The sequence below is a fragment of the Anguilla rostrata genome, chromosome 6, assembly GCF_018555375.3.
Source record: "Anguilla rostrata isolate EN2019 chromosome 6, ASM1855537v3, whole genome shotgun sequence".
Classification (NCBI taxonomy): Eukaryota; Metazoa; Chordata; class Actinopteri; order Anguilliformes; family Anguillidae; genus Anguilla; species Anguilla rostrata.
The window spans coordinates 43,764,053-43,785,813 of NC_057938.1; the positions used below are offsets into that span (position 1 = coordinate 43,764,053).

The 21,761-nt window shown below is 43.4% G+C and overlaps 1 protein-coding gene across 8 annotated transcripts in view; it reads left to right on the forward strand.

Annotated features, from left to right (window-relative positions):
* The first annotated feature begins 2,299 nt into the window (after positions 1 to 2,299).
* LOC135257299 (unconventional myosin-VI) overlaps positions 2,300 to 21,761 on the forward strand; it is a 66,402-nt gene continuing 46,940 nt past the window's right edge. For 5 of the 8 annotated variants that reach the window (XM_064339896.1, XM_064339897.1, XM_064339898.1 and 2 more), the window contains exons 1-2: positions 2,301 to 2,469; positions 18,569 to 18,711. In XM_064339896.1, the coding sequence (XP_064195966.1) occupies positions 18,595 to 18,711 (117 nt within the window). In that variant the 5' untranslated portion in view covers positions 2,301 to 2,469; positions 18,569 to 18,594. Of the gene's footprint in view, positions 2,470 to 18,568; positions 18,712 to 21,761 lie in introns of all 8 variants that reach the window. The other 3 variants (XM_064339895.1, XM_064339903.1, XM_064339902.1) reach the window with 1 other exon arrangement.

The window sequence follows — 21,761 nt, forward strand, 5'->3', positions numbered from 1 at the left end:
CAAAATTGAAGTGCCTTTCATACAACTATTTCAGAATTTAATATTGTGCATCTTCACGCTTGCTGGTGCATATAAGAAATTGTAATTTTACTCACAGATAATGAGAATGAAAATTAGACCAGACAAATCCCAAATGCACTGATGTGTTGAATCTGTTTAATCACCGCTGTCGTTGAACACGGCCACCTCTCCAAGGCCAATGAGAAGACTGAGATTTTAGCAGATGGTACCCATCACTTAAAAGCTCCCAGAATTCACCAGCGTAGAACACTGGTGAATTTGTTGGTGACATAGTGGCACAATTTGTACATTTCTTAATTTAAAATATCTGTGCATTTAGAAATGCGCTACTTCTGTTTGCCCAGCTGGGATTTTTAATCTTTATAAGTGTATCAGCTGAAGCTGCTTGCCAGATAGCTGCATAACAATCATGCTAAATAATTTAGCCTCAGAGGAATCGGTGGATTGATTATTTATTTGCCTTTTCGAGGAGGACAAGCTCGTCCAGTCAGTGAGCGTGTGCTTTTTGTGGGTGAACATGATCTGTGGTTATCATGTCTTTTGTCTGGCGTTTGAATGAGTGCTGTCCAACTTGCATTATTCAGGTGCAGTGATCATGGCGGAGGCTCGAAAAAACACTCAGGCCATTAGGCAAGGTCTTTTGTCTTCTTTTCTATAAGTAATTGAAGTGTGAGCTGGTCTGACAATGATGCTCCAAATGAAAGTGTTCTCCAGTAACACCATTTTGACTCCCCTGCGTCATGTTGCCTTTCTCGCTGTAAGCCAGCTCAGCTTTTTTGTGTCTGATGCAATTTTCCTTAATATTAATGACTTTGTGAATCAGCTCTCCAGAGAATGGAGACTTTATTTCAATCACTGTAATACAGCTGACTAATTGAAAGGCACACTTACCTAGCTCATATTACTTCTGTCATAGTTCTGAATTAATTTATTAATTTATTTTTTTATTGGAAAATACATATCTGGTATTAATATCAGAGGAGTTGCCTGTGGTTGTTGGGAAGTGCCCATCCTATGTAAAACTAAAATACTCAACACTGGGTAAGAAGAGACAAAAGGAACCCCTTGGTAGTGTGTGGCTTATTTTTTATTTTATTTTGTTTATTTATTTATTTATTTTAAATCTGCAGCCTTGCTGTAGATGCTAAAGCCTTCTGTTGCAATAGCAGATACTGTAGGATATTAACAGATGGTAATGCAATGCATGACAGATCCTAAGAAAGATCAAATTGCAGCTGAAATGATATTTCAGTAGAAGTGATATTGGTGGCATCGCATTCTGACTGATTATGCGAGGTGTGATGCAACACAGCTCCGAAAGAGCAGCGAGGGCAATTCCACAGCCTATGCTTATCGATCATGGACACGGCAGTGAAATCAGGTCACGTGTAAATCTTTGGAGAAACACTTTCTTTCTTTGTCCCTGTTCAGACATAGCACAGGTGCAGCTCTGGTTGTATTTGTCGTTTCCAGTTACATCCATTTGCCTAGTATTTATTTTCAGTCTAAATGACTTATGTTACTGGCCACTCAAACATTGATGAGGATTAGGCTGGCATTTTTTTGTATTGCTGTGGAAACTGTTTGTTTCCAGCTACTTCATCATCGTCCCTTTATCCAAATATTTGGATAAATAAACAAACATGTTTATTATTAATTTTGACGTTTTGCATCCATTACAATTGTACAATTAATTATTTTTGTTAGAATTTCTAAACAACGAACGACGGTTCTATGGGGCCCATTGGATTTTGAGAACCGCTATTTGGTATTTAAAAATATCTGCTGCTAGATATGTAGAAACAAGGCTGCTATTTATGACCCCGTTCATCATAAGTGCATCTGTTTAGTTGTTTAATTTCACAGTTTAATGAATTATGTGACACAATTGCACACAACTGTTCTTTCCCGTGCTATATATAAAGAGACGTCCATGTCTTCATCTCGAGAACCACACTCTCAAAAAGGATGTGTTAATATCCAACACACTTTTTGTGTTACTACATTTCAGTTAGTTTTTTGTGTTTAAGTAATATTGTTACAAATATGCAATTTATGTTTCAGTTTCATGAATTCACAAAGGAAGACCTTTTTTTTAATTAAATACAATGAAAAAATGTTTCCACGTTTTCCAGATACATGAACACTGCGCCACCACAATTAATGCACTCGAATATTCATAACTCCATGAAGTATGAAATAATTCGTGGGGAGCGCTCCCATCGGCCGACTTGTGCAAGTGTTCACACTCCCCGTTACGTCATCACAATTTCCCTGGACTTCATTCCGAGGCTTTTGGAAAGACCAAAGGCTGCTGTTGCAGGAAGAGCGGCACGGGATATCGGAGCCGGGATCAGCAGCCGGGAATCAAGGGGGGAAACTTGAACTTTTTTGACAAATACAGAAAGCAAGTCACGGACTGTAACTATACTTTAAATCGCATACCAAGTAAGTACCAAAACCGTGCGTACTCTGCGTAAAGGGATGTGATTATTACGTACTGGAATATGATGGCATTATGTTTTAAAACTAGAAGCTAGCTTGCTAGCTACCGATAGTAAGATGGTGTTAAGCTACCAAAACAGAAGGAAAGGCTCACTGATCCTTATGTTGCTAATGGAGGTTGTCAAAACACAGGAAGAGGGTGCCATAGCTTATCCTTCCTATATAATCACAGCGCCCTGCGTTCTGGAATTATGCGCGCATCAACGCGTCCTCCGACCCCAATGTACTCGGATTCCTGTGGCGTTCAACCGTGGGAGCTAATTGAATGTTTTTTATGCGTACGCCACTGGGCTGCAGACTGAATGTGGATCAAACTGTTGTCCACTGACTGTACAGCCTCGTGCCTGGGAAGGCATTGTTGTTCCTGGTGATTTTGCATTCAGTGCGGTGTGTAGCTCAGGCTCGTTCCTATACGCGCGATTGTTCTGATACAGATTGTTACTGTATCCATTCATTCTAGATCTAGCATCGGACGCCGATAACGTCTGCTGTTGTTGCAGAGGGGAATAAAATCCATTCGCACCGACGGATAAAGCATTTGTGTTTGTGCTGTGACACCTTATAGGCACTATTTTAGTCTGAAGTTACACCGGAATGCTTTATGGTTTACGAGGGAAACTGCTTATAAAGTCTACAGGAGACCAATGGCGTAAATAAATAGGCCTTATTGGGCTATATAGGGCAGAGAAATGAAACAGGTTTAAAGGTTGTAGCTTGCTATGCAGTGCATGAACTTGAACCCTCGGAGATACAAAAAGTGCGGTGCACAGTAAACGTAGTTAGGAATAATAATGAGGAATAGTTTTCTCCGGGCAAGTTGGAGTGGTGCTTCCATGAACTTTTAAGAGTATCTTACTTCATGCGCTGTGTGAAAAACATTGTGATACTAGACACATAATAAAATTATCAAAGTCTGTAGATTTATTTTTGAAGTAGGCTGTCATTAGTTTGATGTTTAGGTGAGTATTTTAAACCTGCTAGACCTGTACGTTTCTTCTTGCACAGATACGTTTGTAGCCAGTTAACAGCAATCATTAAATTATATGAAGTTAATTTCATGTACAGAGGCTGAATTGGAAGCCGGAGCCAAATTATAGATTTCATGAAAATGCTGCGTATCTACTTATCTTGTCAAAGGGCATTATCTGTTTAGGACTAAGCTATGTCCACCCTGCTGTGAAGTTTCACAATGACTGTAACCATATATATATATATATATATATATACGATTCTTGCACCATACATTCCATCTAGTTTATGAGTAATGATATGAACTCACCACGTAAACTGTTCTAAGCAAAGAAATTATAACTGCAATGGATTACGCCCTAGAAGCTGTAAAACCGGGGAAGGTAATGAGGTTTTTGAAAAGTTACTGTCGCAATGATGGCAGTGTCAGGTTCAAGTTTAAATAGAAGACCAGTTATTAAGTATTAAGTAAATAATGTGAGAACGAAATGGCCATACTGACAGACTGTTGTTACTGATGTTATTCCTTGCAGTGGGACCCAGTGGGAATAATTAGATAAAGGATTTGCATACTTTGATCCTTTAAATGGGGTTTAATTCAAGACTGGAAATTTCGAATAAGTTAGGTTGTCAATACTAAATACTTTTCTGCCTCTGCACTTAAATAAGGGGACTATTTTTAGTTTGTAATGTTTATAATGACAGTCTGTAATGACAGTATGAAACAACTGCTTTTTTGGTTGTGTATGATTGGCTTCTTACCAGATCAGGAGTTTTACCCACTTGACAATGATTCACATATGACATATCTGTATTTTGACATCAGTTGCTTAATATGTACTGAATGAAGTTTCAGAGTAAACCATGGCAATTGTGAAATGTTAATGACTTGGCTTGTGCTCCTGTGCTTTTACCATTTTAACCCCGATAATAGAATGAAGAATTTGGTAGTGGAATGGATGTATACAGAGCATGTGGCTGCAGTATGTGAATCCTGGGATTATTAAAAGGCTTGGTGTGTAATTATAAGAGTTTCAGATAAATCAGCAGTGCAATTGATATCACAGAAGATGAACTTGATTCTTTAAAACATGGCATGGGCTATTGTTATTTTTATATATTATTGTTATATATATGTTAGCTTGTCGCACTCCAATCTTAAGGTTCAAATCTTAGACATGATTTCAGTAATTACTTGCCATGTAGATGCTATGCAATGGTGCGTAACCAAACTTTGAATGGTCAAGTTATATTATGGTATTGGGCCATAGAAGCTTTTGTTTGACCTGCTATGATAGACAAAAGCCTTCACATGTGCCGGAGACAAATTCCAGAATGGTCTATGCAGACATTTTCTTTAGGGGAATACCTGTAACACCCCAATGGCTGTGGTGTTCCTTTAGAGGGAGTGAGGATGTTTAGCTCTGCTGATCTGTAGGACTGTATAGGCTGCTTGTCAGGTTGGTGTCATGCCAGTGTTTTTGAAGCCCATTCATTGTTGGTGCAGAGTGTCAGAATGGATTTAAGGCCTCTAGGTTAGTACAGTGAGAAATTAGAACCCAGAGAAACTGTACTGTCACATGAGGCATTAGGTTAGTTGTCACACAGGTAAGATCAAGTGATGGATGCCTGCTTATCTCATTTGAATTAGCATTTTCTGCCAGTATCATTATCAGTATCATTGGTAATTTCAAGTATTGTAAAATATGTTCCAAGCTCCAACTGACTGTGAGTGTTAAAGCATACTTTTAGTACATTTTAATGGATAAATTCCCTTGCGTACTGACATCACTTTCAAAAAGATGTTAATGTTGTGTGTTTATGTTGCGCTGAAGAAAATGGTCATTCTTCCCATGCAGTTCAGGATATTTATGCAGGATAGTTTTATATTGGTGTAATGTTTGGCTTGTGACTTAGGCTATGTCCCACCAATGTTGGTCTGGTATGACAGAGTAACTGGTTGTGATTGTAGGTAACCTCCCTTCCACACCGCACATTCTTTATACTGAGTTCCATTCAATTGTGACCCAAGCTTGGGATATGGAAATAAAACCTGAAACTACTGCATATAATTATAAAGAATTATCCACCAATAAAACTATGTCTCAGTTACTTCTTGGTTTGAATTAAAGAATAGAAAGCTTTGCCGAGAAAGTAAAGGATTGGAAACAGACAGTAGGCTACATCTTTACTGGAGTCCATAACATTAAGGAAACTGAATGTGTTCCTTCCTGGTCTGGGCTGAGGAGCACTGATTACTGTGTCACAGGGTTGAGCAAAAGATTTGTGATAATGAAACGTCTGTCCAATAAGGAAGGGCCAGAACTTTTAATGTAAAATACAGTGCTATTTTGGTATTTGTTAGGCTTTGTGCTTAGTTTTCCAATTTGGAGCTAAGTGTAGCCTCTTCAAATGTTTCAGACTGTGGAATTCTAGAATGTTTTCCCTATGTAACTTCCCCTGCTGGACCTACAGCAGTGGTTTAACCATTTTCACTGGGTGTGCCCCTACCCACGGTGGTGTAAAAGACGAAAATATGTGGTTCTGATGATGTCAAAGTAGGTTGCTGGGTGTTTGAGTTTCTTTGAATGTGAAAGAGGTCATCCAGCCCATTATCTCATTAGCTTGTCATTGTAATTAGTGGAATATGAGATGAATTAGTCATAGCCCTCAACGCAGGCTTCTATGTCAGCAATGGGCGTGTTGCACCCTGTCACTTTATACTACTGTCTGCAGTCTTTCAGATGCCCCCTCCTACATGTGTTGCTTCTTTATGCTCAACCACACATACATAAACAGCATTTAGTAGGCTAATACCTGAGTTTCAAGAATTTGAAAAAGTCACTCATTCCAGGTAAACATGTCATATAAGGTATATTCTTGAAGAAATTACATGAATAAAGAAATACAAAATGGAAGTGTTTACCTAGAGTGCATCCTTTCCTCAACACTTGGAAGTATTGCTTGGTGTTTGATCCTTGTACAGTTCTTTTTTTAACTTTGAAATTGTCACCCTCTTAATTTCCTGACTTCCCAATGGGTCTTCTTTCATTTGAATAATACTTTTGTTTAAACAATGGTTCTCTGAACACAATACTCGAACAGCTGTTTGTAATCTTTGGACAGTTGTGGTGTTAATGTTCACAGGAAGTTTCACTAGCTTTTATAGCTTGTACTTAATCTTCCTTTTTAATAATTCTAAAATTGTTTCCTTCCTCTCGTTTGTAGTTCATAGTGAAGTGAGGGACTGGACTGAGGCGTTATGTAAGGGGGCAGGATGTACCTCATGCTGTGGAAAGTCTTGTTTAAAAGGAGGACTGCCCCATAATTCGGGCTAGCTGTTTTTCTCTCTCTTAGAACCTTGTCTGTGCGTTTGCATAACGAGACTGCTGTCACCATAGTGCTGTCAGGGACTGGGGTGAAATTCAGTCAGAGGAGGGAAGGGGGACAGGGGGAGGGAGGACTTGAAGGCCTTGTTCATTGTTGACCTCGGTTGTGTCGCGGAGAATGAATGAGAGTGGAAGACCTTCCCCTTGTTCAGCGAAGCGACGGTGGTGCTGTACTCAGCCTGGAATTCAGTCCTGCTGCTCTAAAGTCATGACCTCAGGGTCTTAACTCATACACCTCTCAGTCAGCTTGCTGGAGAAACTTTGTATTTGGCGGTTCTCTCTCTCCTTTTACCTCGTCATGTATAACAGCAAAAGCCTACCTAGAAGCGACCGTGGCATGCCGGTTGCTATGGCATTTTTTTTGGCGGCTGGCCCCTGCGGCCAGTGGCTGTCGAAGCATGTGGATTTCGACCATGCATTTGTCACACAGAGGCTGCGCTTTCTTCTGATGGAGATTTAGCTTCAGGCGCACACAAATAAGTTCAGTCCTGCTCCTGTCACGATGCTACAAGATCTTGCCGTGATGCCTGTGTGTGTGTGGGTGGGGGGTGGTGGGGGGGTGGTGCTTCCACTGTGTACAGAAACTCGCTCAAAATCTCACAGTCAAGGCCTAGCCTACCTCTGAAAATATCCAGCCAACGCTGGACACAGCAGTGTGTGTACCACTTCTGCAGTTTGGGTTTTTTTCCTATTTACACTTTGCACGTTAGCCACATTTATTTTTTCATTGACAATAAATCAAGGACTTAGGACCATTGTTTTCAAAACTAGTGTGGTTGAGTGTTGCTTGGAATACAATAATAATAGCGGCCTTTCAATGATAAACCATAGAACCTATACTTATGATGTCTGCTTTTTCAGTTTCTCATAGCTGCTAAGTTGCCTTTGGATAAGGTCATCTACCAAGCAAATAGAGAGACAATATGGTAATGCCTGGAGCATGGCACATTTCATATTAATATTTATGACGTAGCAGAAAATACTGTACAAATATTGGCATCCCATAGTGTTGCAGTCTTTTAGTATGGAGGCAAGATTGGTGATTCATTTGTGCCTGAAAAGGGAAAAAAAGGAAGTCCCTTGTGTATTGTTTCTAGGATTTATTTCTGTTTCTACTGTTAGTTGATTAGTCACATTTGCCAAAAGCAAAACCTAGATTGACCCAGATTGAATCATTATTTCCACAATGCCAAGCATCGAGTGAAATCCATTAGGGTGCAGTGTTCCATTACAGACCCTCATGTTTAGATGACTATGTTCTATATTCCCTGTGGTCTGTTCGGTTGCCCTGTTTTAGGTTTTTACAGAAAACTACAACATCTTTGCACATTTGTTCACATCCTCAGCCTTTGTCATCAAGTAATGTCAATGGCACCAGCTCTGGAATCCCAGACCTTTTGTGGGCCTTAACTCAGTTTACTGTTATATGACATGCTGTGCTCAGTGCACTTTTTCCTGTCCGCTGTTTTGCAGTTCAGTGTCTTGATGCATTTTCCATATTCCAGTAAATGGGAGTAGGGAGCTCTGTGCAGGCTCAAGGAAATTCCCTTTGACCCCTTGCATCCTGAGACGTCTGCCTGGGCACTATCTCAGCCACTAGAGACTAAGGCCGTTCAACCGCACTGAGCATGTGCGGGCTGGCTTAAACAGGAAGGAGACTGCATCGTGTATCTGGGTTGAAAGTCTCTGGGTGAGCAAAGGCGTGGATGCACAGCTTATCTGTGGGCCTCTTCCCACACGATTAGCTGCATAGCGAGACTGTGGCCTAGCTCACACAGTGGTGGCACTGTTTCACATTGTCCTCAAACTGCGCAGTGTGAGGACTTCTGCAGCCCACTCATGAGTATCTACGCGGAATAACTCTGGAGTAGCTGTCCCGTATGAAGCAATTGTGATCTTTGTACCACAGAAGAAGAGTATCTGTGGATTATGTAGCCTGTATCTGTAGTGCTTGGACAGGTCTATGAGGGCTTCTGAAGTTCACACACAATAGAACAACATTGTTTGAGGCCTACTGTAGATCACACATGATGAAGCCTACATTTTACTTTGCTGTGGTTTACACAGGAGTGGCTGCTTTGTAGGCTACATTTAAGGCTTATCTCTTACAGGACAAACCACCACAGTCCCTGAGAGCATGTGCATCCATCTCTAGACTGGTAAAACTCCCCTACCCCGGGCCATTCATTGTTTTATACTGTGTTACTCTCTAGGGGAAGAGTCTGGTTTGATCCTAATGTGTGAATTGACTCAATGGTGATTCCACACCTATCTGAGAATATGGTCGGCCTAGGCTATATCTGGCTTGGTGTTTCATAATTTTTGTGCCTTTGAACATAAGGAAATAATGAATCCATGCTCATTTGGGGAAGTATTGGGAAGATAAGATGACCTGGAATTAAACACTGCACCAATTTACCAGCCACAGATAGCTTCCCATTGAACTGTTTAGGCCTTCCTGGTCAGATGCTCAGTCCATGCCCTACTATCTTTCTAAATCATGGAAATAAAGAAGCCATAAGTGACTCAGGTTACCATGGTGTTGGAATCTTGCCATGACACCATGGCACGGCTATCACAATCAGGAAGTTCAATAGGAAATTTAACAGTGGCATACCTGTAACCTGTATGTTGTTCCTGCCAGCTATTGTGCAAGAAGTCTTTGAAGTGCATTAGCACCTGCTTGGAGCTCATTTAACTGAACAGGAAAGGGCACATGGGGCTATTTACTCTCCAATTATAATTTGGATTTTGAGCTCTGTGTTCTGTGTCCTAGTAGTTGGGGTACTAGGCTTAACCAGAAGCTTATAGGTTCTTATCAACTACTCGACACTGTGGTTGTACACTTTATAAAGTTAGCATACTTATATAGTAAACTATACAGTTACACCACTGAATATTAAAATGTGTAAATAGATGAACAAATAGCCTAAGTCAGCTGCATCTGATAAACAATCCTATGGTGCAATGTAACATCGCATACTAAACAAAATAGCCTATGTAGCACTTGCAACTCACATTTAGAATATCTCTCAGGGTGGGCATTGAATTGAGGGAAAGCAAGGTCTTCTGCATGGAATCCTTTTCAAGCGTGTGCAAGACAGGGTGTACGCAGGTTCGTACATTTGCTCTATGTCATGAGAATTCAGCATTTTTCTGCAATGTTTAACTTCTCATCGGCTAAGTCACACCACCCGGGTCCTTTTATTGGTGTCAGAGTAGACTTGAGGAAGGTAAACTCTGTAAATATTTAAGCTGCGTTAAACATGTTGTGTGCTCTGCTGTTAGGGATTGGAGATATTCCTTGCTGAGGTCATCAAAAGCTAGGCTAGATTGCTGAAGTAGGCATAGAGAGCATGGGGGGGTCTCATCATACAGTTTGTGAGACAAATGCTGGCTCACCTCTTCTTAATGAGGCACTCATTACAGGGTCTTTAGTCTACATTCCCCTATAGACTGAAGGCTCTATTAAAGTTTTACTCTGGTAGGTATAATTCTGAATAGCTGTGCCTTAGATTACATCGTTACTTGTTTAAGCCTATTTCTTCATTTAACCAAGTGCATTTGGATTCATTCATCGAGACCAGGTGCCATAAAACACATGCCAATGGGGTAAAGAGGTTTCCTGGTTGGGATCTGAAACATTGACCCTCTGACTCAGTGGGGTCAATGTGCAGTGGGGTAATCATTAGGCTACTTAAGATGATGGCGAGTGGTCGTTCTGTACTAAATTAAACCCACTTTGGGGTGACCTGCTCAGGTTTTCATGAATGTTGGCGCTTATGGCGTGTCTATTTTCGATGTAACCACCAATGTGAAAATTAGGCTACTCTTTTTTGAGGTGTTATATTTACCCATAAGTACCTCAAGTTCCCTTTGCACCATACTTTATAATCTGTAAATACAGAAACAGCATATTATATTCACATTGGGTCCAATGTCCTTTTTATGCCCAAACATGTAGATGAGGTTTGTTGAAATCTTTTTTGTATTCCAGTGTATGATTGAAAGGGAGGTCTTTAAGGTATTTTAAAGTAAGGCTGATTTACAACCTGAAGAAATACCCTTTCATTCTGTAAAGTTTCATTCAGCTACTACATTTAGTGAAAGAAAGACTCTGTAGAGTTATGAGTGTGCCCAAAGTGGGGTTCGCTACATCACAAAAACTTCTTGTTTGTCCTGACTGGAGCTGCTCAGTCCTGCTGATCAGACTTGCTTTTTGACTGTGTGAACCGCTTCAGATTCCCTCCCCAGTTTTGAAGTTAAGAAGTACTGGAAGAACAGTGGTCTCGTGGTCCTGGTTTGTGGCACTCTGCAGCCGCGGCAACAGTAAAGCAGGTGCAGGTGAAGCCAGTAGGACTTCGACCCCAGTCCCTATATCCTGTTGGTTTGCCCCCATTCCTTACTGTGATCTCTGGTTACCTTGACCCTGCGTGGTCCTAGGGGGCCCACCTCTCTCGTTCACTTTTCAGTGACTGAATAAATTCAGGCAGTTTCTTTTCAGAGTTGTTTCCCACAGGCAAAGTGAACAGCACATTTGCAAGCGGAAGTTTCAGGCTTAAAAACCGTAAAACTTTCCTCCCGGAAGAAAAAAAAAAATTAATTAAAAAAACAGTAAGAAAAATGCTGTGGTAGTGTGAATGAAATGCACCAGGTATCTCTTGCCTCCTGCTTTGAGGCGTGGCGCTGGCTTTAAATCTTTATGGAAACCTGCTCTCGGTGATTAGATTGACGTTGAGTTTGATTGCTGACAGTCAGAGGTGCGCTGATCAGCCCTGTGAGGAATGTTACCTGGAGAGACACACCCTTCCTGGGAAAGTCCTGCATGTCACACAGTGCTCATGCCTCGCTGGGAAACAGAGCAGCTCATGAAGATTAGATTAGATAGATTTTGAGCCTGAATGTCGAAGGATTACCTAATATGAACACATTTAGCCCCTGCAGCAGATATAGGCCTACTATTGGTTAGTATGGAGCTGTGGGGTTTGGAGTTGAACCTTAGGGCTTAACCTTATGTTCTCCTCCACAGGTCAGAGGTTAGAGAACAGCTCCCAGCAGTCCTAGACCACTATTAGCATCTGTTGTCTCCTGCATAAGAATTAGCTGACATTCAATGCATTTTGCGTTGAGGCTACGATAATGGTTCAGATTTCCTGTGAAAAGTGATTGTGATCTTGCTTGCATTACAGTGTCAGAGATTCTCTGGCAGACTCGCAGGGCCTGTCTCTACCTCTCTGATCGTCACCCCGGCATGTGCAGCGGCGTATCTGCTCGTTGTTAGCAGACGCATCACTGGGCAGCGCGCTCGGCTGTGCCGTGCTGTGTGTGGACGCACACGTGGGCAGTCCACGTGACGTTCCGCCGCCATTACAGTATGCTCTCATTGCCCACAAGAGCACGCCTGGAACAAACCCCGCTTGTCTCCCTTGGGCAGAGGAGTGGGTTTGACATGCATAATTCCGCTTCTTCACATGCTGCGCCGAAGGTTCCTTGCTGGTGTGGATGGATTCGCCCCTCCCCCCCTCCCCCCCCCAACTGCATCTAACGTTCGATGCTGCTGGGTGTTGGGCGTTCATTGACGAGACTTTCCTGGTTGGTCGCTGGAATGCGTCTGTTCTCATGTGTGAGTTTTTGACCCATTTCTTCCTGCCGACGTTCGCTGAGGTTACTGCCAAGCTGCCGTCTCGCATGGGGCATTTTTAGCGGAGAAACGGCAGTTATTTGATCTTCTCCCTGTGCTGGGTAGAGATTCCATGAAGGCTCAGTGATAGCTGGTCCATCATGCTGTTCTGTTGATGTGGCTCCTTGAACTCCACTCCAGATTCTACAGTTTGTTCAGTTTGTCTTTACTCCATAAAATTCAGGAGTAGAAATGGCGGCTGTGTTTACAGCGAGGCCTCCCAGGGGAACAGGGCTGGATGAGGCTGTGATTTTACCAGTGTGTGTTTTCCTTTGGGTGCGTGGAACTCTGGCGGAAGAATAAACAGTTTGTGTGTTTATGATATCAGCAAAAACACAGGGTTTGTCTGGCACTGGGCTTGTCAGTACAAACTGTGGGCTGTAGAACGGATGCGCAACAGGATTTGTTTGTGGTCAAAATAGCCCAAACGGCTAACTATTAACCGCATTGTCACGCAAGAAAAAAATATTTTTACTGGGCCATTGAATTGAGCAAGTGCAATGAAAGCAAATTTCCAGACCCCACAAAAAGGCATGGTTTAAAGAACAATTCAATGTTTTGTCTTATTTGCGTGTATGTTTCTGCAGTACACCTAAAGCGATATATTTTTTCTGAATGACTATCAAACATGACTGTGTGTAATGTGTTGTGAATAATACAAGCTGCTATGCAAGTTTGAAGGCAGGTATTCCAGTTTTGTGGGTAGTCACTATTGACTGTCATTTTGGGTGTGGCTCCTTTGATTATTTAAAAATATAATTGCGAAAGCAAGGAAGTTGTACATTTGTTAATCACTTTTTTAAATCACATTTTATTTTATAAGTGCTCATGTGTTCTTTATTAGAAACAAGTGTATCTTGGATACTATCTGTACACTATTAAGATGACATTTTCCTTGTTAAACCAATAGTAAAACTGAAAGTATTTTTCTTTGACATTTCATATTGCTGCTGGTAATCACTGGGCAATGATAGATAGGCTCATTTTGGACCTGCAATTGGATCTGTGTTAACTTTGACATTGTCAGTCTGCTCAATTGAGTTGTGCCCAACCCTGAAGAACACACACTCATACACACACAGGCACACACGTACACACACGCACACACACACCCTTTATTCTTTACATTTGGCTCTGTGTTTCAGCCCTACCCTTCAAGCTTTTAATAGCCCTATGCATGTGCTTTATTTGACTAACCTGGGCCTGCCCATATACCCACACACTATGGAAAGAAAGGAAGAGAGAGGAAGATACAGCAGGGTAAAGACAGAGAGAATACGTTGCCTCAATGCAGTTACAAGCACACCCTACAGTAACTGCCTCTAATACATTGGTGTGTCCATGCCTTGTTGGGCCAACATGGACATTCATACATCCCATGCATTTAATGTGTACCAGATCACAAGATTCTATGTACTTTACTGAGCCACACGGGGAAGGCAGGTTTAAATTAGGTTTAAAATACCCATGGATTTCTACGTCTGTTCGGAACTGTCTGGTATGTGTTATCGTAAAGTTGTCTGTTGTTTATGTCTAAGCACAAGAGTTATTTTACTGTATGTGCAAGACAGCCCATGGCACCTGCCTTTGGTGGACATAAATATCCCTAGCCTACTTTGTCAGCTTTGAGCTGCGTGCTTTTTTATTATTGGTTATTATGGGCCTATCCTGGCAACTTAGAGGTTACAGTAAGCGTGTTGTCATTTTAAATAACTCAAGTAAATAACTCACTATTTACTGAAAAAAGCCACATTGAATATTTTTGGTTTTTTTTGGCAACACAGCATAGTCCCACCTGTAGCATAAGCAAAACTGCGATGATCAGGTTAAACGGACACTTCTTTGATTCCACATTTAAGTGCTCTTGTATTGACCATCTGCTATCAGGTTGTGCTGGAGGTGGTCAGATGACTGTAATATTCCGGAGACCAATACAGGCAGCCAAATGTGAAATTTAAGAATTCCTCCCTCCATCTGTGCACTCAGCTAACATTTGTAGACATCTGCTAATGGCTTTCGGTGTAGTATTAGCGGATGTTCTAGTCTCACAATCAGTGTGTTTCTAGATTGATGGATTTCAGTGGACGGTAGTGCTAGTGTGGTATGTACACGAGTCCTGACATGGAGAAACTTCACAGGGTAAAAGATTGTGCTGTATTTGCACAGGCTCAGTGAAGCAACGGTGCCATATCAATGTACTTCACTTCCTGCATCATATCTACACAGAGCCAAAGCCCTGCTGCTCAGTCAACTGGCTGTGCCTTTTTGACACATTGAGGGAGCCTTGTGGTGTTAATGTATGGAGTGGGCTTTCTGCACTTTCTCCATGCTGTGTTGTCCTGATTTGGTAAAGTATGTCTGGTGGTGAAATTTTTTATCCCTATCCCAAACAGTATTCTAATTCCATACACGCTCTGATAGTGAGAGGTCTGGACAGAGATGTGATCTGATAAGTTGGAGTAACTGTTATGAGTGGGATCAAGTTCAGGCATGTTCATTTAATGAGAGAAGTATTTATCTGCATGGCTTCTGGGAAGCTCTTCAGAAATGTTCACATTACATAAAATCAAAGATAAGTGCTAAGCATGTAACGCACATCTTGCCGGAAGCTTCTGAATTTCCTCATTGTCAGTCATTATCGTCACCACTTACATTAAAAGGTTTAAGATCTTAATTGTTAAGTCTTATCGGACATTGATGTATAAGGCTAATTATGAGTCATACAAAGTGCTTTGCATTCTGGAAACAAATGCATTGTTTAGCATGTCATGGTTCACAATGGAATATATATCTAACTTCTACAATTATCTTTGTGGTCTGTGACAACAAAATCTAGTTCCAACTCTAATTTGCCACATGCTCACTCAAAAAAGTTATTTAATTCAATCTAGACCGACAGAGGGGTATTTAATGTTGACTTAGTTGTATGGGAAATTGAGTGTAGCAAATTGGAAAATGACAAAGGGGTGGGCCTACATCTGCCTGTCTTACTGCAGTGCGAAAGCATGGAATGCTCATGCAACTCTGCTCTGGTAATGGAGGACCATGGTATCTGCTATCTGCTGTTCCAGCCAGGCAATTAAGAGGAAAACATAGCCATGGCTCTCAGCCTCCTCAGACCAGATTCGAGTAGCTCTGTTTCAGATAACTATATTCCTTTAGCTCACAAACACTGCACTGAACAGTCTGTCCACGGGACCGCGTTGTACTCGTCTGTCACAGAGCTCCTCTCTTTGGACCACAAGGGAGAAGATGAGTCCTGACTCAGCTCCGCTGGGTCCGGTCTGGGAGATTTATTTCTTACTTCAGCATCTAGGCCTATTATTAGTTTGAGGCAAAGAGCGGTTTAGTTGCTGCTGCTCAGTGCTAAATTGTGACGGATGCTCTGAATCAAGGAACTTGTGAGCGCCCTTGGAGGTGCGGGCCTCTTATTTTGACTGGTTTCACACAGTCCTGGGAGCGCAGCGGGGTCTTTTATCTGCGTCTGTAGAAGGGCAGTGTTTGGATGTGAGCCAACTTCGCTGGAGTCATATTTTTGTCAAAGCCAACTGTGGGAAGCCGTAAATGTTGGCTTTACTGGATTTGCATGCTAATAACTGACATTAAAAAGAATGTTTTCAGCATTGTTCGTCTAAATCTTTCTGCCAGTGGAATAAATCAGACAGTGGGTTATATTTGTTCAGCAGAGAGCTGCTATAGATATAATAAATCCTCAAAAGCAGTTTGTTTGTTTGCTTTTGCATAATGCAACAACAACATTTTTGAAAAGAGTGCTGCAGTTGCAATCCTTAAATTCCCAACTCTGTCCCTGGTGATCTGTGGTTCTGTAGGTTTTCACCCAAACCCTAACAAACCCCACCCCATTCAACAGCTAGAGATATTGTTGAGATGCTAATTAGTAGAATCAGGTTTGCCAAATTAGGGTTGGAATGAAAACCTACAGGATGCTAGATCTCCATGATCGGGGCTGTTGCAGCCCTGCCTTCGACACTAACAACCCAAACCCACCCCCCATCCCCCCTTCCCCTCTTCCCCAGCCATCTTTGGCACACTTTCTTCCAGAGCCTTTGGTCTTCATGGAATTTTGAATGGATTCCTGTGAATTTTGGGTGCAGAGGAGTGCAGATATTTCAGTGCGGAGAGGGAAAATAACATGGTTGTTACTCACAGTGAGCGATTCCTGACACACTCCAGTGATTTGATAATTGAGCATTGAAAATGTGCCTGGGACTGGGATCTGGGACTTGGCCAGACCCGAGGGCTTTGTGTCCCGGGCAGAGCCTCTGTGTCCGGGACGCTTCTGAGCATAAAGGCCATCTCCAGGGGAGAGGCCGAGAGCTCTTTTTTAAACGGATCCATTTTTCCTGAGGGGGGCCCCGTGCAGTGACAGTTCCTGCTCTTTCGTCCCTTAGATACGGGATTGTCTGGAATCCAGTCTTTTAGCAATCAAAATCCGACTTGCCACTTGGAGTTCTTTGTGGCTAAAATACCAATTCAGGAAATTGCCAGGGGGAAACAGCATTGAAAGACAAGTGTGTAAGAGTGACTAAGCTTGTTTTCATTTCAGCTAGTGAAGCTTGAGAGTGTTTTCTATGGGGGGTTCTAGGTTTGCTGAGTTTTGTTTTTGATTTGGGTGTAGTTGTGGTTTGTGGTTGCTGGAGGAGTTGGGAATGCTTTGGGCCCCAGGCTCTCTGTTGTAGCCGTGACGTCCTGTGTGTGCGTACCATTAGCATTTTTATGTTGTGCTGGGCACAGGCTCCAGGCGACCGCCACGTCCCCTGCGTCCCCCCCGAGGGGTAGCTGCTCACTTCACTCTAAACCCACCGCTTTGTTGTGGTGCTCAGCGGATCGTGTGCTCAGTAACAACATAATCGCTCAACCCTCTGGAGGGTTAATGTGCCCAGTGAGGGTTTTGATGTGTAGAGCCAACATTCGTATCACTGTACTGAGCAGTACTGTAATTGTAATAACCGAGAACTTCTCTTCTTCAAACTCTGAAAGGCTCACCTGTGGCTCACCTGTGAGAAAATATCAGCAGTTTTCCTTAACTTACAATATTCATTTGGTACATTTTTGTGTAGGGAGTTTTGAAATTTAAAATGTTTGTAAAAAGAAATCGTGTTTGGGTGAGACATGTGGTGCTCTGTAGAGCGACAGACTCTCAAGCCGTACGTGGAACCCCCTACGTGGGCCAGGGCTTGATCTTTGCCATAATACCTTCTGAGCTGGGATCTAGGTTATTCTCTATCTGTTATCCTCTCTGCTTCTAAAGCAAATAATACAAAAGGAAGCTGAGCTAAAGAAAAAACAAAAAAAAAAAACAGAGATTTATACACACCTAGTTATACACACCCATCACACCTCAAGTCATTGGCTTCGTCAAGACAGATATATGAATGCGTGGAATGTGCAACGAGGGGCTGTCTCTAGGATTTCTTTCATCTATGAACCACACTTGCTGTTCAAGTTACTTCCAGTTAAGGTGTGATATCCAGCCGATGTAATTTCCAGGTCTCAACACAAAATGAAACTAATAAAGATAATGACATTATCTTTATCTAATTAATTATATATATATTTTTTAGTTTATTCATTATTGTTCTTGCATGTCAGACCCATCATGCATTGCTTCTTTGTGGCCTGTGTCTTATTTTTAGCAGAGAGCTTGAGTGGGAGTAAGCAGTGGGACTGGGTGACTGGCAGGGCTTTGTGTATGAGTGGGGATCACACGGTGATGAGGTCACGTGGGGCTTTTCTTGGTCACGTTGAGGTCACATTTCTTAAACGTATGCGGCCCGGATCGCTTAGGGCCTCTTTGTGTTTCTGTTTCGACATCTCGGCCGGCTTAATTCCAATTCGCAGACAAATCTCCGGTGCGCGCTCTGGCCGCTGCCTCCCTGCACCCCGGTTCTGTTTAATGCGACCCCGAATGCGCCGCCGGGCGCTAGCCGTACGGTGGCGGTCTCTCCTGACGCTCCGGCGCTTCGCTCTCTCTCCTCCTCAGGACCCCCCGCGTAGCTCTGCCGTGCCATGGAGGATGGGAAGCCGGTGTGGGCGCCGCACCCGACGGACGGGTTCCAGCTGGGCACCATCGTGGACATCGGGGCGGACAGCTTGACCATCGAGCCTCTGAAGCAGCCGGGCAAGGTGAGGGCCTCTTTCCCCCTGCCTCCACATCATTTAACATTAAGTTGATGCCCTGTGTGATTCCCTTGTTCCGAGCCTCAGTTTCGTTCTTAGCCTCCGTTCTTATATAACTCGTGGTTCCAGCTGTGGTTGGTTCTTCCATCTGTCACTCTCCCAGCTCAGCCAATGAGGAACCAAGTCACTTCCTGTCTCTGTGTTCCGTGATGTAAATGCGGAGAGTGCCCTTTAGAATATTTATGATAGCTGTGATTCATGCTGATCGTGGCAGGCTAATCCCTGCAGGGGGACCACGGGGCTCGGTTCAGCCAACAATTTGACTCACACATGATTGTTGAATTCATTTTTTTCTTTACAGAAATAGCTTGGCATGTTCATCTTGCTGAACTTGCCATGTAGTTTCTGTGAAGAGAAAAAACCCCACTATTATGAGTCATTGTTAAAGATGGAGTTCGATTCAACCCAAGCCACAGACTAAAGAGTCTGAAGACTGTAATGCTGACGCGAGCGAAGCGAGTCGCCTCTCTCGAGGTCCCCTTTGTGCGTTTAGTCATGTGCCATTTAGAGCCGGTTAGCATTCTGCGCTGCTGCAGGTGTTACGGCTCCAGGGGCTCACCTGCGCTGGCAAAATTCCCAGCGCGCTCTGGGCCCAGGTGCCGAGCCAAGTTCGTCTTGTTAAAATGACTCCCCTCGGGCGCTCGTGTCACGTCGTGGTGGTGGTGAGGGCCTGCGCTAGTTTGCCCTGTCGCTGGAGTGCGTGACTGATGAGCCGACGCAGACGCGCTAACGCGGGTAAGAGCGGCCTTAGCGGCGAGCAGCTTCGACGGCAAAAGCTCCCTGCGCAAACAGCCGGGGCCTAGCCGATCCGCTTCGCTGTTTACATATGCCCGTAAAACACGGCGCCGTCGCACCGTCCGTCCCGCGGGAGACTGAGAGGGGCCGACCTCGGTGTGCGCCACGCGGTAATTAACGTGAGAGAGAGAGACAGGGAGAGAGTGAGAGAGAGAGACAGAGAGGGAGAGCCGGCAGTGTTGTGGATGTTCGTTTCCTTGGCAGCCCGGAGCCGGCTGCCGGGAGAGAAGGCGGGGGGGGGGGGGCGCGCGGCACAATGCCCCGTCTGTTTCGGCGGCGGCCTGTTTGTGCCAGCGTACCGCGCCGGCCCCGGGGCCGCTCCACGCTCGCTCTGGCGCCCAGGGGCCAAACGTTTGGAGAGAGGGGAGAGCGCGTGACGCTATGTCACTCCCCGACAATGGCCGACTGTGTCCCCCCACGTTAGGTAATGCTCTGCCATTCACACCGGTTTCCCTCCTTTTTATTTTTAAGTTGGCGGCGGCAGGCGAGGGAAGCCGCGTGTTAAATTCAGAGCCTTACGTCACCGACGGTTACCGCCGCCGCCCTCGCCTTTGGTCCTTGGAGCTTCCCGTGTGTGACGGGATTCGTCAGAATCCTGCCAGTCAGCTTCGAGAATGCTGGGCGTTCCGTGGCCTCAGACATGTCACCTTACTGTACCGCTTCTGATAATGTATGAAATGGCCTGAAGGGCAGCAGGTGAATTGGCGGCGTTGTCATTAGAGACAACCTGGTTGAGTGCTGTCCAGAAAAGGTCAGAGCCAGGAAGACTGACCCACATATTCAAAAGCCACATGACATGTTTTCGCAACCTTTTTTTTTTTTTGCTCTGAATATTCTTTCTTCGAAAGCCCACAGCGTAGTACAGTTACCTTGGATAAAATTGAAACAGAAGCAACTCACAAAACCACTTGAGAGCAAGCCACTTACAGACTGCTACAGAATCACAAGTATGAAGGGTTTTCGCAAGAAATGATTCATTACCCTCTTTGTGTGTAAACATGTTGCGATAACCTTTCCACCTTTCAAGTCTGACCTCTTCGTTGACACACACCAGCCGGGGAACTTTACTCAGATTTGTATTTATTTTGATAACAGCCTGAAAGTTTCCAAGACCTACTGGAACGTGCGAGTCATTTTGCTGGTTTTTCATTGGAGGTGTCAGAAGCTTACGTAGTCTCCACTCAGATTTCCTGTTTGTTGTACTGGCAGAGAACTTATTTCTGGGTAATAGATTGCAGATGCCTGTGACACCACCTTCTTTGAAGTGAGAGCTACAATGCTCTATGAGGTCAAGGAGGTAGGAAGGGAAGGAAGGAGAGTGAGGGAAAGAAAAAGAGGGATGGAAAAGAGAGGGAGAGAATGTAAGGGGGGAAATGCAGAGAAAAGAAGGAGAGAGGGCAATAGAGAGAAAGCTAGTCAGCTTCACTGCAGGCTAATATTTTCCTGGTCATGCAGCACTCGAAATGCCAACAGTTTTACTGCGAGTAAAAGAATCCAAAGTTGCCTCCATTCCAAGCCACACTCTTGCCAAACCGATGCCTTTACAGTAAACGCACAAAGTGACAAATCCTTCCAAAAGAGAACAAAAAACAAAAGCCCATGAAAACTCTGTGGGCCCACATGAATAGCCGCCCTGACCCACATTTGGGCCTGGGCCTGTGAAGTAGCTTTTCCCCCTATTACCATGCATGGCTCACACGGTAAATAAGGCATTTAGCTGTACTGTGCAGCAGCAATGAGTAGTGGGTGCCTCCTAGCATTATAGAAAATGACTCCTGAGGACCTGTTCTTTTTGCATGTAAAATATTTCAGGGATGAGTGCTATTTACATCAATGACAGGGGGACCCCAGGCTAGATTAAAAAAAACACACTGGGTTGGTTTTTGCACTGCTTAGGCCTTGAAGACAACTCCGCTCATTGAAAATGGGAAAAAAAAGTATTTTCAGCTATTTATTTCTTGCCATGGGAAAAACATAAATCAAGGCATGTTACGCTGATTACTATTCTCATTGTTTTTATGCTAAGCAGTGTGTCTATTCACTACATGTTGGGCTATACACATGCAGGGATTATAGATCTCCTTTCTGCTTCGAGTGATTAGTCATGATTTGATATCCCCCGGTCATCTCTCACACCAGCCACTGTTTATTTGAATGAATTTGCATTAATTGGCTACAGTAAAAAAAAATGATAATGGTGC